General features: G+C 42.9%; 1 protein-coding gene across 1 annotated transcript in view; it reads right to left on the bottom strand.

Annotated features, from left to right (window-relative positions):
• The window catches only part of RYR3 (ryanodine receptor 3), a 457,031-nt gene that overhangs the window by 21,338 nt on the left and 419,567 nt on the right, over window positions 1-16,126 (bottom strand). Inside the window, 11 exon segments of the mRNA XM_070378270.1 lie at window positions 366-537; window positions 1,661-1,719; window positions 3,795-5,125; window positions 5,784-5,865; window positions 7,617-7,721; window positions 10,664-10,792; window positions 11,741-11,829; window positions 12,285-12,365; window positions 12,786-12,803; window positions 13,059-13,132; window positions 15,642-15,718. Coding sequence (XP_070234371.1) covers window positions 366-537; window positions 1,661-1,719; window positions 3,795-5,125; window positions 5,784-5,865; window positions 7,617-7,721; window positions 10,664-10,792; window positions 11,741-11,829; window positions 12,285-12,365; window positions 12,786-12,803; window positions 13,059-13,132; window positions 15,642-15,718 — 2,217 coding nt within the window.

Below are 16,126 nucleotides of genomic sequence, written 5' to 3'. Positions count from 1 at the left end.
ACGGTAAGGAATCTGCCTGCAATGCAGGAGACCTGGGTTTGATCCCTGGGTTGGGAAGATCCCCTGGAGGAGGGAAGGGCTACCCAATCTAGTATTCTTGCTGAATTCCATAGACAGAGGAGCCTGGCAGGCTACAGTCCATGGGGTCGCAAAGAGTCAGACATGACTGAGTGGCTAACACTTTCGCTTTCTCTTCCCTCCAACACAGAAGGGACAAGCAGGTAATCAAGAAGAGCAAGGAAGAGGGATGAGAAAGATGAGGAAGCACAAGTAAGCGAATGGTGAAACAAAGTCGGCGGCCACCTCTCTGAGGTCTGTCCGTGTCAACGCCCGCACCCGAGTGGGACCAGGGCCAGAGTGCTTACCAGCAACTTGGTCTGATAGATTTCCAGCCCTTTAAAGAAATTGGCCATGAAGGCTTCAGGCTTCTCAACCTTCTGGCCACACCGTCGCTTCTTCCTTTTGGTCACGTCTGCCCACAGGGCCTCGGCCTGCTCTTCTTCTTTGGCTGTGTCCTCTTTCTCCCCATCTTCCATGCTGCAGGAATGACAAAGCCCCTCAGCACAGAGGGCAGAGGGAGGCCTGACCCTGACAGGGAGACTAAAGAGAAATCTGGGCTGAGAGGGGAGGGAGACATATTATTCCCTGAGCCCGGGAATCTCAGGTCTTGATTTCCTGCTTTGATGAGTCATGGTCACAGGTGTACATATACAATTTAGTAGCTTTCTGAAATTTGCCTTATCAAATTTTTCCCCTTCAGAAATGTTGTCCTTTATTTTAAGCTTTCATGAGAATTGCCAATAGTACCTATTTCAAGTCTGTGTTAGGAATTAAATGAAGTATCGCATAAAAGAACTTAGCAAAAGGCCTGGTGTGTAGCAGTTATTCAGTAATTACTATCAATAGATAGCACCATCATCAACATTATATGAAGTTGCTAAGTGTGAGAGTTTGATCGATTGCTTGGTCAGATGGTGAAATCCTGATCTACTAGTTGGACTGTGAAGTGAACACAATTATTAGAATGTGTTTATTGTCTGGGGTAAAAAGAAATGTATCCACCCATGAAAAGATGATCAACATCATTAATCATCAGGGAAATACAAATCAAAACCACAATGAGCTATCATCTCACACCTGTCAGAAAGGCCATCATCAAAAAGAACAGAAATAAATGCTGCTGAGGATGTGGAGAAAAGGGAACCCCTGTGCACTGTTGGTGAGAATGTAAATTGGTGTAGCCGCTATGGAAAACAGTATGGAGCTTCCTCAAAACACTAAAAAGAGAGCTACCAGATGATCCAGCGATCCCACTCCTGGGTATATATCCAAAGAAAACAAAAACAATGATTTTAAATGATACATGCATCCCAGTGTTCACTGCAGCACTATTTACAATAGCCAAGATATGGAAGCAACTGAAGTTATAAGTAGAGGAATGGATAAACACACACACACACACACACACACACACACACACACACACAAATGGAATATTACTCAGTCATAAAAAAGGAAAAAAGAAATGTATCCAAAGCTTGCACAGTATCTGTTCCCTTTGTTAATAGAACTCAAGCTTTCTATTTACCATAGCCACAGAATAGTAGATAATATTGAGAACTATCAATCATAGCAATTAGAATAGCTACCAGGAACTTACTCTGCCTTCTCAGACTCTATTTTTCTTTCTGCTTCATGAGCTGCTTTCATTTCTGCTGCCTAGACAAAAATAACAATCAGTTAAACTTTCCTCAAATAAATATGTTCATGACGATGAACCATATCACTAGCCAATGTGCATGGTCAGAAATCCCAACGGCTCTCTCTTTATGCTTTGGCAGTTCTCAGGATCACAGAATGTAAGTGTCCTGCTGTACATTACATGGCTCTGGAGAGATCAAAGATTACAGGCTTGAAAATCTCCCTGCTATTATTCAATCTAAAGAGAAAACTTGTGCTAGGACATTGCCTGAGGCCTGTGGCAGTGGTCCCACTGCTCCATGGGGTCAGGGAGAGATGGAACACAAGTCATGGTAGGTCTAATCCAGAACCCGCTTCCATCAGACAGCATCCCTGCCCCGTCTTCAATCCTCTTCCACTACCCTACCCTCTCTGATGGATGACCATGGCACTGCAAATAAAATTCAAGCTCTTTCATGTGCTAAGCTGTTTCAGTCATGTTCGACTCTGTGACCCTATGGACTGGAGCCCACCAGGCTCCTGTGTCCATAGGATTCTCCAGGCAAGAATACTGGAGCGGGTTGCCATGTCTTCCTCCGGGGGATCTTCCCGACCCAGGGATCGAACCCATGGCTCCTGCATTGCAGGCAGATTCTTTACTGCTGAGCCATCAGGGAAGCTCTCAAGTTCCACACTAAGGCCTTTAAAGCCATTATGACTATGGCCTTTCTCTCCATCTTCATCTGTACCATCTGACTCATTTCCAACACAAACACCTAGACCTCCTTTTCTTTCCTGAGACATGCTTCCCTGTACCAGAACCGTAGCACAAGCCATATCCTCTGCCTGGAATATGACTGTCCTCATTTTTGATGTGCCTGCCATTCTTCAGGACTTGGTTCAGAGGACACATTTTCAGATGCACCTTGAGCATCCTATTTATAGTAGGGCCCATAATCACTCTGTAACACACAATCTTGTTCATTCATTTCATCATGTGCTCCAAATGATAATTATTTATTTGATGTCTTCTTCCACCAGATGTTAAGCTCCATGAAAGCAAAAATGTTGTCTCTCTTATTAACCAGTGTGTTCCCATATCCCAGGAATACAGCCTGGCATATAGCAGGCCTCAAATGAGTCCCTGTTATGTTTCCAACTCTGCTCTAGTCCCTGGGTTACACCAGGGAGCAAAAGAGAGTACATCAAGTAATACTGTCAGAAGGTTTATGATTCTGAAGCTTCCTTTCTTGATTCTCCACACCTCTCCTACACATTTCCATAGCACTGATGGTCCTCCTTCCTAATATTCTCCATGCTTGTACTGACTTGTCCAATGTCAACCTTTTTCACTAAATTACAGGAACAATGCATTTCTCATTCACCATTGTATTCCCAGAGCCTAAAACAGTGATAAGTGCACACCAACTATTTGGTAAACAGTAATGTAATTCATGAATAAAGGTTGTCTTTGGGCTCTGATCTCTTCACACTTAGCTCCATACTCTACTGCTAGAATGATGCTGTGAGTTGAATGCTGCAACATCCAGAACTTTTGATGGCCAAAGGGCTCTGAATTCTTGCTATCTTATTCACTCAATCTAGTCCACTGACTCAAAGACCAAATTGGATAGTGGGGGCAGCACAAGGATGAAAATGTCCCCAGTGTGACAAAACTATTGGGCACTGTGCTAAACTGTATGTTAACACCTGGATCTTCCAGGACATGGCAGACATATGACCTTATCAGAAAGGTCTCCTTTTATGGTATGCCTGGTTTTCTACTCTTTCAGTTACTGAATGAACCTGTGTGCCTTGCAAACTAACCTAAGAAAAGGTGTGGAAGCAAGTGGCAGGTCATGGATCCCCCTGTTTGAACTCTTACAGTGTAAACTGGAAGACCATTCAGCAACTAGACATTGAGACAACCATCTAAGTCTCATCTCTGCAGACATGACAAAGCTGAAATTATCAGATTAGGGTCATCGTGGAACAGCTGGTGTCTAATACAGTGTCTGCTCCTAGAGAACTGGTATCAGTATTGACTGAAAGGTAGACTGGCTAGTCTTTTTCTGGGGATAAAGAAAGGTGATAGAAACAAGTCACGTGCTTACCTGTGCTTTCCTTTTCTTCCGGACAGTACTCTCTAAGGTAGGGGGTTCGTCCTTGCCAATAATCTCAGAGAGGTCACCCAAACCCACTTCAGGCCCATGCTTTAAGCCACCTTCTTTCTTTGGGTGGAGTCCAAAGAGATCTGACATGATGTCTGCATCTCCCTTCTGCCCCTTTACGAAGTGCATGAGTTCTGTGGCGATGCCTGGCTCAGGCACTTCTGCCCTCTCAGCTTCCATAGCATCATCGTGGATACCAAACTGGGTTGGGTCAGGCATGTCACCCAGGATCTTGGTGACTCTTATGTTCTTTGCCCCTTCTATGAGTCCCCCTCCGAACACTGTGCTCCAGAGGACCTGAATGATTCCTCCCACTATAGTGAAGAGCAAGTGGAAGAGCCCCACGAACAACGTCCAGAAGAAAGAGAAGAACACCTTCACCAGCTCCTTGAAGGTCATCTTCTTCACCTTCCTGTACTGCTTCCTGAGGTTCTTCAGGGTGGCCCTCTTCAGAAAGTTGGCCACGTTTCTCTTCACCGAGCCACAAGCCATGGCAAATGCAGAGGCACACTCAAAGGGCTTCTCCTCCTCCTCCTCACCCTCCACTTCTAACACATAAGAAGAATCTCCACCTTCTTCCTCCTCCTCATCTGGCCTGTCGGCTGAGTCAGATTCCGAGATCTGCGATGCTAACTGCATCTCAAAGATGGTGTCCTCACAGAAGTTCACGAACAGCTCCATCTTCTCTTGCTCCCCACCTTCATTGACAACGTCAAAGATGAACTGTCGCTTAGACTCCTTCACCTGGGGCTTCTCCCACTGAGTTCGACTGGACTCGCTGATCTCAAAATAAACACGCTCAATTTTCTTGGCCCCACCCATGATCTCAATGCGTCCCAGGTAGGGTTCGAAGTAATTGAGTACACTTTCTGCTGGGTCCAACAGACACTTAAGGCGAGAATCGTTTGGCATGTGCTCAGAGAGGTTTGTCAATAACACTGCCACATTAAACCCTATGTCCTTGGCTGGCTCATGGAACCGGTCAACAAAATCGATGTAATTAAACATGTCATTTTCATCAGCTTCTGCGCATGAAAGGAGAAAGTCTATCTCCGACTGTGTGTACTGCTTTTGCCCTTCCATGGCCTTCTGGAATTCCTTTTTGGAAATGATTCCTTTCCCATCGGGGTCATATTCTTTGAAGGTGTCTGAGCTGGTTAAGTCTTTAAGTTTCAAGAACATGTCAAAGAATTTCAAGATCATTTCTACATTGGTAGATGACTCTACCAGTGTGTCAACCATCTGCTTGCCAATGGTTCCATTAACCACATTCCCTGTGAGGCAGGTTCAAAAAGACACACAGATACATAAATAAACCCAAGTCATCATGGAACTGGTCAGGCAGATATTTTTAGAAGACTTCTATCCCAAATCGGTCAGCTCTTTTTCTGACCATGATGATCTGGAAATGGGTAGGAGGGAGCAGCAAGCCATAAAGACTACACCACTAGGAGCCAAGGGGGAAAGAAACACAGGGAAGGAGGAGATGGCCACGCCAGTGCCTTTTACCTGGCCTGGGGCCTGGACAGTGGCTTTGTTATCAGATTATCAGGGACACATAGGGATAAGTGGTGCCCCTCTAATCCCCTTAGACCTAGGAGGGTGCCCAACTAGATGGCTGGCATACACACTGGCAGCCAGATGTATTGAAAAGCAATGGGGAGGGGAGAGGATAGGGAAGAGCAAAGCTTGGAGGTTTTCCCCAGTTCATTCTGGCTTCCTATTGATACAAAATGAGTTGGTTTCAGGCTTTGTCCATCAGGCCATGTGCCCCTCACTCATTTTCTTTTGTTTGTTTCTGAAAATTTGGTTTTCTAACCAATGTCATCTGGCATCAATGACCTGCCAGAAGGATACTCTGCGTGATTAGTACAGTTAGTGCTCGGACCAATGACAGTCGTGTGAATGCCTAGTTATACCAAACAGCCCAACCTTCCAGGAGGGACAGAAGCATCACCACCATGTCCTGAAGGAGATCCAAGAGTTCCTTCAGCAGCTCGATCTGACTGGAATCCTAGAACAGAAACAGGAGATACCCCTGAGCTATCTGATCCCTCAGCAAAATACAGGGCAGCGAGCAAGGAGAGCCTGCTCTGGGAAGGTCAGGTGAAGGCTGTGTCCATCTCCAGAATGAGCTCCCTTCTCATGGTGGAAGCAGACATCTTAGCATCCTCTCTTTGTAGCATCAGGAGGCTCGCTGTAACAGGGCTCATCCAGAAGAGTTCCTTTACAGTTTTCCTTTTATTAGCACAACATGTCAGATACACCAATTGTCCAAAACTACTGAACAACCCAATCCACCAAAGACCCGTTAGGTATCTCTAGTAGCTTAGGTTGCCATTTTTCATGCCGAAGAATTACCGGTGAGCTTTTGGGGAATACTATTGCAATCCAATTAAATTATCAAGGTTCCAATCACCAAATGGGTTCTCCTTTTTTTTTTTTTTCTTAATTTAGGTTCTCCTAATTCTAATCGGTGGTGATCTGGGTACCACTCGTCCCTTAAAATGTTGTATCATTGAGGCTATTCCTCTGGATGGTTTTGATACCAGTCTGTTTGGTTTTCATTTCAGCATGGGAGAGAAGGGCATTGCCAAGTGGGCTCTGGGTTTGATACCTGTGTCACAGAAGGGAAACAACCCTTGGAAGGTCTGAGGTGGGGAATCTGAGGGTGAGATTAAAAATATGGATTCTGGGCCACACTTCTTTTACAGATGCTCTCTCACCAGGACACAGTTCTTTAGCTAGCCCTTCAGATTTCAGAAGGCTTTCCTCCCACCTTTGGAGGGTGTCACAGATATCCACAAAACATCACAGAAGTATAGACTGTTAGAGCTAGAAGAGCCCTCTGAGGTCATCATCTATTCTAACTCCCAATATTTTCTAGATGATGAAAGTAAAAACCGGAAAGGGGAAGTGACTTCCCGGAAGACACCGAAGAGGAGGTGGCAGGGTCAGGATTTTGTCTCTAGGGACTCTGCACCACACTGCCCTGTGGGGTTGACACAGCAGTGGATGTATGACTGCCAAACTGGCAGCCCTCCCAAGAACTCTATCTTCCCATAAGGCCAGAGTCAAAAGGGGAAAAACGAAAGGGGTAAATAGCACATTCCAAAAGGAGAGGCGGATGTGACAGCCTTGACAATTTTAGATACACATTATTTACATGAATGCTGCCGATGTGACTCTAATCAGCCTGAAACATATCCTAAAGCTCTCCCACACGTGTTGCCATGGAGAGAGGTGACCAACTACTACAGACACTACATGTATTTGTTCGTAATAAATGCTCTGAGTGATTCCAATTCATCTTGCCAGAGAGATGGGGAGTGAGAAGGAAAGGCAGAGATGGGGAGGAGGGGCAGCAAAGGTTGAGAGAGAAGGGAGATGTGAATTAGAGACATGCAGACACTGGACAGATCAGACAAGGTGGTGGATCATGTTCATAACCTGTGAAACAGTGACAAGGAAGCAAAGGGGATCAGCGCCATAAAAAGCAACTGTTGAGGCAATGATGGAAAGGGTAGGTGGGAAGAACACAAAGGAGGAAGCTGTGTTCATGCAAAAGCCTGTCTGGGACCCCCCAGGAGGTGTTCATTCCCATCTCCCATTGAGGCCCTCGTTTTACAAATGAGATCTGATCTGCTTGGCTTTTCCAGGCAGGTGGTCAAGCAGCCACATCCACAGTGGGAAGACCAGGGGGTGGGGACCGACTAAGCATTTCACATCAATGACACATGGGGAACGGGGAACAGGCCACAGTACCTGGGAGAGTTTCATCTGCATGTTAGCAAACACATGGAGGAAGCCGACCACCGCGTCCCACAGCCTGCTGTGAGCCAGGCTCTGCTGGTTCCCAATGCAGGGGCCCTGGGGAGAGGACATTCTTGTCTCACTGAAGCATCACAAGCTGCTCTGAAATTTGCCTTAGTAAGGGCATCTGACATCAGCTCTTTCCAAATGTCACATATCTTGTAGCTCAATATTTTCCCAGGTTACTTATTACTTCTCCCCCAACTCCATTGTGTGCACCCCACCCCCCAACCCATCCTAAGATCCTATTTCTAGGAAAAGTCACTAGGAATTTCACAGTGTGGTGATTTTCAGAGACTTTATTTAGTGTTTGTTCTTATGTTAAAGAACATTATTTTAAAAGTAAATGTTCTGGTTGAAACAGGGCTGAAGGGTACTCCTGCCAACTCCAGCCCCCCACCTTGGCCTAGGAGGGGTTCTGAGGAGCTCCAGGGTTCCAAGGAGCACAATTTGAAAACGAGGCCCATGTGTTTCCATTGTCTGCAGGCAAAGCTACTCATTAAATATGATGGCCACATGGCTATCTACTCAAGTAAAAAAAAAATCTGAATTATGAATGTTAAACTACTTTTAGTATTTTCTTATCATTAACCTATATGTCAGGTATATCATTTCTATCTTTTCTGAAAGCCAAACAGGGATGACTTGATGACCACTCTGCATTTTCTGTTAATAACCTTCCCTACTTTTGAAGATCATTATTGAACCACTGTTTCTTTTCTTTTTAAAAATAAATCATTTAGAATTCTTCCGAATGGAGAGTTGTCTGTTCTTATTTATTTAGCATTTATTTACATCAGTATGGGCTTCACATATTCATTTTATGCTATGGGTTATGATTCAATATTACTTTATTTACATTATTTTGTAGCTCTACGTTTTCTAATTTTGGCCATTGGGATCTCTTTCAGTTGGCTCCTGTATCCCTTTGACATACCTCCACCATTATTTTTTAGCATTTTCTTGCATTACAGGATTCTCCAGGCTCATCTTGTATGTTTCTTGCTCTAGTTCTAGAATCAGCCATTTCTCTAAGGAGCCTTATTTCCTTTCAATGGACAGTGGTATTAGGAACCAAGAACTGGGCTCTAGTTGTATTTGCTGCTACTGGGGTATCATTTTTTTAGGTCCTCCTGGCTGACAGAGCAGCAGAAATAGACATGTACACATATCCATAAATATTTCCATATGTAACCATTTATATCTATGTTAAGATGAACATGAGTTTAGCATATGGGTATCTCTAACTCTCCTTCATTCCCAGAGGGATCTTCTAGTCTCCTCTGCTTGCTCATCAGTGAGAAACCTGGCTCATTTCCATTATATTGGGTTGGCCAAAAAGTTCATTCAGGGCTTTCTATACAATTATATGGAAAGATCCGAACGGACTTTTTGGCCAACCCACTGTATGTACGGTTTCAGAATTAGTAACACATACCCACATGGGAAAAACTTCATCACCTAAACTGCTTATGTAAAGTTCTTCTTGCCTTTGGTCTTTCAGACTGTTCTCATTTCCAAAGTTTCTTAGGCCAGCATCTTACTCTCCAGCTCTTCAACGAGACTATTTTATGTATTTTTTATACACTGAGTCTTCGGCCACATTCTGCCTATGTTCCTTATGCTTCTTCCTGTATTTTTCTACCCTTTAATCACTCTCCAAATCACACAATCAATATTCAAAAGGAACACTGATACTAGTGTTCTAGTATCAAGTTCTAGAAAAGGCTTGGCTGAATTCCCAGGGAAGAGGTGAGCAGGAGAAATTTTGCCTGAAAATCAAGTAAGCATGTTTAAAATTCACTGTTCATGTACATGTGTTATGCGATCCCAAGACGCCTCTAGATTCTTTTTTGAAATAAAACTGATTGCTAAAGAATCTCAGATTCACCCCAAATAAGGGTGAATCTTCTTTTACTTTTGGGCTAAGTGCTCCATGGAATTTTCTGGAGCTTAGGATAGGTTCTGCAGAGAGCAAATCAGATGCTTGTCAATCTGCTCAATGATCTTCACAAGTAGTTCACATGCTGTGAAACTTCAGATTGGTCACATGTTCCTAGCTGTATCTCCCTATCTTTTTACAATCCTTGAGTAAAGACAGATCAATCTCTTCTGGAACTCCTTCTTCTTTTCAAGTCTTAGTCTTGTGTTTATTTCAGTGAGCAGATATGATCTGAGGGTGCCAGTTGGCTCATCATATAGATCTTAAAAAAAAAATCTTAGATTCCATCACAGAGGACCATGATATAATTACTGATTTTACAGCAAATTCTGCCTGAGGACGTCCTCTACTCCTTTCATGAGACCACTGCAGGCAATGAATACATAATGCTGTAAGATGTAATAGAAAATGCTGTAAGGTGTAGACATTCACCCTGAAATACACCTGTTGATTTGCCTTTCATTGTACTTAGTTTATGTGCTTCTGAAGTTCCTTTTCCATAGAGCTGATTTCTGACAAATGAGTAGGCTCTCATGAATTCTGTTTTTAACATCAAGGCTCAAGATAAGATCATTTGTCCCTTTATTCCTCCATACTATCAATTATTTCTCTGCTTCACTTTCCATGCTTAACTGAACACCTATGATGTGCCACACATGCCAGAAATGAAGAATTTTAAAACACCTAAGAAATGTTCTGTCTGCAAAAAAATTTCAGTCTAGGAGGGAAAGCAAAATGTTAACTGCTACTGCTGCTAAGTTGCTTCAGTCGTGTCCGACTCTTTGCGACCCCATGGACTGCAGCCTACCAGGCTCCTCCATCCATGGGATTTTCCAGGCAAGAGTACTGGAGTGGGGTGCCATTGCCTTCTCCGAAATGTTAACTAGATCAATGCAAATCAAGTGTGACAAGAGTGTAGGTACTATTGGTTCCTGTTTATAGATAAATACTGTCAGTGCTAGAGCTGGATCCACAGTCCACATGTGCAGGGAATACAGAATATGGGAATGTTAAAAATGTTCCCTTCATTTGCAAGCAAACATTTCGTAGCACATACCTGGATGTATTCTGTAAGAGAATTGAAGATCTGCTTGGTGACCGCCAGGGCTTTGGAAAAATTGTGCTGTCCAGATTCATCAATGATGTCCTTCCCTGAGTAATACCAGTAGAAATCACTGATTGATTCCTAAGAACAAACGAGGAGAGTTTAGTATGTCTCACATATCAGTAAGTGAAGCTAAATCTCGTGTTCGGGAAGAGTACAAGAGAATCCTACATTTCCGTGACCACTTTGTTATGAGAGGAGCCTGGAACTCTATGAAAAAACACAGAGACATCTGATCCCAAGTACAGATACTTCCCCTCTGCAGGAAAGAACAGGTGAAAGAGAGGACAGTGTTCAGCCGGAGCTGGGTGACCATGTTATAGGACATTTATTCACAATGCAAAATGTTACATTAAAGATAAATATGATCACCCAAATACTCAGCAACATACTAGCTGGCACTGTCAGTACTAGGCACTGCTCTGAGCACATTACATGTATTAAACCTCTTCATCTTTACTACCACCCAATAAGACAGTACACTCCTCGTTTTATAGATGAGGAGAATGGAACACAAGAAGGCTTGATAGATTGCTCCAGGTCATGAACTGGCAAGTGGCAGAACCAGGCTGAGAAATTAGCAAAGAGAAAAAAGAATCCTTTTTTATGTTTGTGTAGATCTTCTTGAAATTATTTGGATTTTCCTTCAAACAATTAAACCAAGTGATGTCTGAACACTAAGAACTTGTAAACTCATTTCCCATCCTTTTTGTATCTCTTTTTCCTAGTGAAAGTCTGTTTTCACTCACAGGCTGTTTTATAGCTCTGGAGCACTGTGGCTAAGTTTACACCAGCTAAACTAAAGTAAACCAGCAGGTTATAATAGATTTCGTTTTTAACTGCTCCCTCTTAACACGTCAGTCTTCAAACTCACATTTAGGTATCTGATTTCCCATGAGTGTGTGGACATGGATTCCAGTATCTGCTGCACTCAGGCTGGACCGTACCCTCAGTCGTCCCTGGCCTCTGTAACTGTCTTTAGCTTCTAGAAGTGTACACGAGGAGAGCCGCCATCCAGCACCCACTCACCTGCAGACGCAGAAGGTAGTCCACGGTACTGATGATGACGTTCACCGTGGTGGTGTTGCCCATCTGAGTCCTCAGGAAGTTCTGGAAATCTGAGCACACCAGGGCTGGGTCAGAGCTCATCCCTGTCATGCCTGAGGAGCAAGTCTTACCCTCTCGGCTAAGCTCCGAAGAGACACACTATGTGGAAAGGCTGACAAGGGCACCCTGTCTGGGTCCTGGCAGGTGGTCAGAGCACCACCCTGAGCCCACCCATCCCAGTGACACCAGAAACTGGACATCGTGAGCTCTGAGGAACTTGACAGCAAGGGGTAGGAATTTAACTTCAACATCTGAAGGTTCTGGAAGCAACTTAGCCTGGATGGCACTAAATAACACTAGCCATGAAGTTTAAAGCTCATGTTACATAGCATTTTTTAATCGAGGAATGGATTAACTGTTGTCCTTGAACTAGCAATTCGTTATGTTGAGGGTGGCAACACGGAATGAATCATAATTTTGCACCTGAATGTTGTTTTCCCTTGACGAATCAATGTGTTCCACTTACCACTGTTGTGTCCTTCACAAAGTAACTGCAGGAATCTAAAGAGATCTCGTGTAAACTCGTCATTCTGGAGTACTTTTTCACCTTGAAAACACAGAATACGGGCAAGCATTTGTTTGCTTTTTCAACACAGAATACCTTCGGATACACATGACTGCAAAAATGCTAAAGGAACTGTGTCAGAGCTGTGTGGAAAGGGAACTTTGGATAAATGGTGACAAAGCCAATTTAAATTGGAACTGAGGCAATGCCCAACAAAGCTAGGATTGTCAGCCCCGGGATGCATTTGGAAGGAAAACAACTAGGCTGCTGGCAGTAACGGTTCACAGTCCATAACCCATGCTTTAGAAGATGGAAGACACTTCTTTAATTAAACAACAGACTGCTGACTTAAACTCAACATGCAACCACCAAGCCGAAAATGTGTCTGTGCTGGGCCAATTAAATAAGATCCCTTAGGACTCACACACAGGGCAGGAACTCAGGCCAGAGATTCAAACTTACCACGCTCACGAACAATGACTGGTGAAAAGAGAAAAACAGAAGAACACAGAGTAAGAAAACCACAAATGTCAAGATAGAGTGTCTTTAGCTAAGACTGGTTCTGTGAACACATCAGCCTGGATGTGTTTTATCAAAACTACGGATGGAAACATCTTGCTAAAATGGAGCAAGTCCTTGGAGGTTACGTAGCAGTGAGCAGGAACTCTAACCATAAATAGTTAACCAGGATTTTAATCGGAAAGAGAGCAGCCTTCACCTTCGTCAGTTACTTACGTGTTCCTTCCTCAGTAACCATCCCCAGGCCTTCAGCTTTATTCTGCCTCTCAAATGCATTCAAATCAAGGACACTTGTAACAGACGAAAGAAAACAAGGTTCAGGGCTATGCACACTGGGAAAATGGGTTTTTAATGTCAATGTAGCCATCAACTAAGAATATCCTGTCCTTGTATTACCATAAATTACATTACACGTTACAGTGCAGTTGAGTCTAACGGTTCTCTGGGTTTGTGACAAGCAGTGCCTGGAGCTCACAGCTCTTGACACACGCAAGGACAGGGCTCAGACACACTTACAGTGACTGTCGTTGTTTGTCCAGTTGGAGTCCTTCCTTATGGTTGAAGATTTAGAAAGGCTTTCCAAATAAAGAAGGAATAACCTGTATCTAAGATTTCTTAAGGGAAAGATTACTTTAACCTCCTTTAATTCATGTTCTTCCCACATTCATCTACTTTTTTTTTTTTTTTCCTGAGAAACACAAGGAGTTGTGGCTTTTAGTGCTTAGGATAAATATCCATGGAGAGAGCAACAGTTTCAGATTCTGAAAGGCCACCTCCTTTACTCTATGCTTCAGGAGCCAATAATAGCCAAGATAATGCTTTTGAGAGGCCATGGTGTCCCTATGTGTTCCTGAACCTGTGACAAGTTTGCTTTCATTTGGTCCTCACCTTCCATAACCTTCCCAGTCACAACCACCACCAAACCCTGCTTAGCCAGGAACCCCTAGGTCAACCACAAAGCTGTGGTCACGAGGATGAGGACCATATGATTTCCAACTGAGGCTCACTCTGTTTCTCTAATAGAGTCTATCTCTTTCCACAGTATGAATGATTTCATAGAACTTAAGACCACAAAGTTTCACAAGAATATAGACCTTAGGGAAGCCTATGGCAGAGTCCAGTAAGATTCTGTAAACTCCCCTCTTTCTTTAACGACTGGGCAAAGAAAATGACTGTTGCCTTGAAAAGACTCGAGGGAAAAATCCAGCACCCCTCTCCCCCTTTTAGGGAGTCACATATGTTCTGGAATTTAGATAAATTTTACAGAGGAAGTGAAAATTCCTATTGCCCTCATGTTGGTTTTTCCCAGATCCTGCTGTAAAACAGGTCTTTAAAAAAATAATACAACACCATCCTTCAATTTTGGGAGGAGAATATGGACTCAGGACATTTGGACATAGCTGCTTTGAAGCATCACTGCTGATTCAGGAGACAATCTGTGTAGCCGACATTTCTGACCTTTATTCCATCCCAAAACACCCATTTCAAAATTTAATTTCTTGAATGGCTCACTATTTTACAAATATGTATTATTTTTATAATCAGCAAAAAGCCATTAAAATATCTTAAAAGTTCTGGTAGGACTCAGTTGGCCTCTTAAGAGTATGTCACTTATCCCTCTAAGACATCATTATAAATTAGCTTAGCAATATTAAGTGCTACAGACTACTAAGGGAACTCAGAAATTTAACTGAGAATTTCATGAGCAATATGGAACTGAACTGCCTTGATTTTTGCCATCTTTGAGTCCACATGTACTATTTTATCCTCAGTGAGTCAGGTCTGGCAATATTACATTTTCTTTTCCTGAAATAAACGAATTGGCTGTTGGTGAGGGGAAAATGGAGCTGAACACAAGGGATTGTACTGAAGCTCAGATATGTTCCCTACAACCCCGGGGTACAATATTTACCCAATCCAATATGACTAGCAATATTATGAAGTTCACCAAGTAAAAAGTCCATCCCCCAAATTTTCAACTGGACCAATGTTCCAATTTTAAGAATTATTATTTGGAAGCAAATGAGCTAGGTAATCATAACTTTGACTTCTTTTGGAATGAGTTGCAGATGATTCAATATATATATGAATCTTGAAGAATAAGAACACTTTTCTTAGAAAGACTGCTGGCTTGTTTCTGAAACGAGCAAGTATGGTAACCTTATGACTTTTGGTTACCTATTGTTCATCTGTCAGAGGGGAGGCTTACACAACTGGGTAATATAAATGGAAAGTTTAATGCTTCGTTTTTCAGACAATGTCAAAATGTTCCCACATCAGGATGTACCGCTGTCAAAATATGTACCCACTAAATATCTCTTCAAAGAATTGTTAAGGATAGAGATGAACAAAGTACCTAATGGATCTCATGAACACAGAGCCTTGAGTCACACTGAGTATACTTCTTTTCCATTCTTTTCTAATTTGACTTACGAGTACACATGTTTAATAAGAGAAACTCACACTCAGCTCCAAAGAAAGCAATATAACAAAAAAGGAGGTAAGGGCAATTCAAACACTAAACAGATGTAGAGAGGTAAGCTCTGTGTGTGTGTGTGTGTGTGTGTGTGTCTGTTACATGTTCCCCTCTGTGTGTTACATTTTCCCTTCTGAATGCTATTTGAAGGTAATCCTGAAGGCTAGAGGAATAATACTCATCCTCTTCTGAAGTAGGTATTCTTTTCTCAATAATTCCACGATAAGCCAGTTTATTTATGTGGCACTCTCCCATCCCATGCCCCTTTCCCTGAACAGTAAATAATTTTTAAAAACTGCTATGGGTGGTTTTCCCATATTTACCTGCAAGACTGCATAAGACCAGAAAGACTTTGAAAGAACCCAGCATCCTTTTTCTCCTTTAGGTAATCTAGCATTTTCTGTAAGGGAGACACATTTGAAAAGGAAAAACAATGAAAACTCTGGCACAAATATCGACCCTCCTCATTGCGATGGACAGATGGCAGTTCCCAATCATTCAGGCACACCAAGTGAGATTCAGGAGGTGGTTTTGTAACCCTGGGTAAGCATGAAAATATTCCACCTGTGGACTTAAGCCTTTCATGTGCCTGAGCCCCACTCTCTACTTAAAGAACCAGAATCTCTCAGGGCAGATGTTTTATTTTACAAAGGTTCACTGGTGTTGATAGATCTACACCGTTGGTACGGTAGATCTTTGACTTCAAAGATTTACTGTTTGAAGCCTCTTCTCTTTGGAACAGGTTCTAGGACTAGGCTGTAGTAATGTTTATGGTTACTGAGGTAAAATCTGAACAGCTCATGCAATG

The sequence above is a fragment of the Bos mutus genome, chromosome 10, assembly GCF_027580195.1.
Source record: "Bos mutus isolate GX-2022 chromosome 10, NWIPB_WYAK_1.1, whole genome shotgun sequence".
Lineage (NCBI taxonomy): Eukaryota > Metazoa > Chordata > Mammalia > Artiodactyla > Bovidae > Bos > Bos mutus.
The sequence above is the reverse complement of the archived record's forward strand: the minus strand, read 5'-3'. Positions and strand labels throughout refer to the sequence as shown.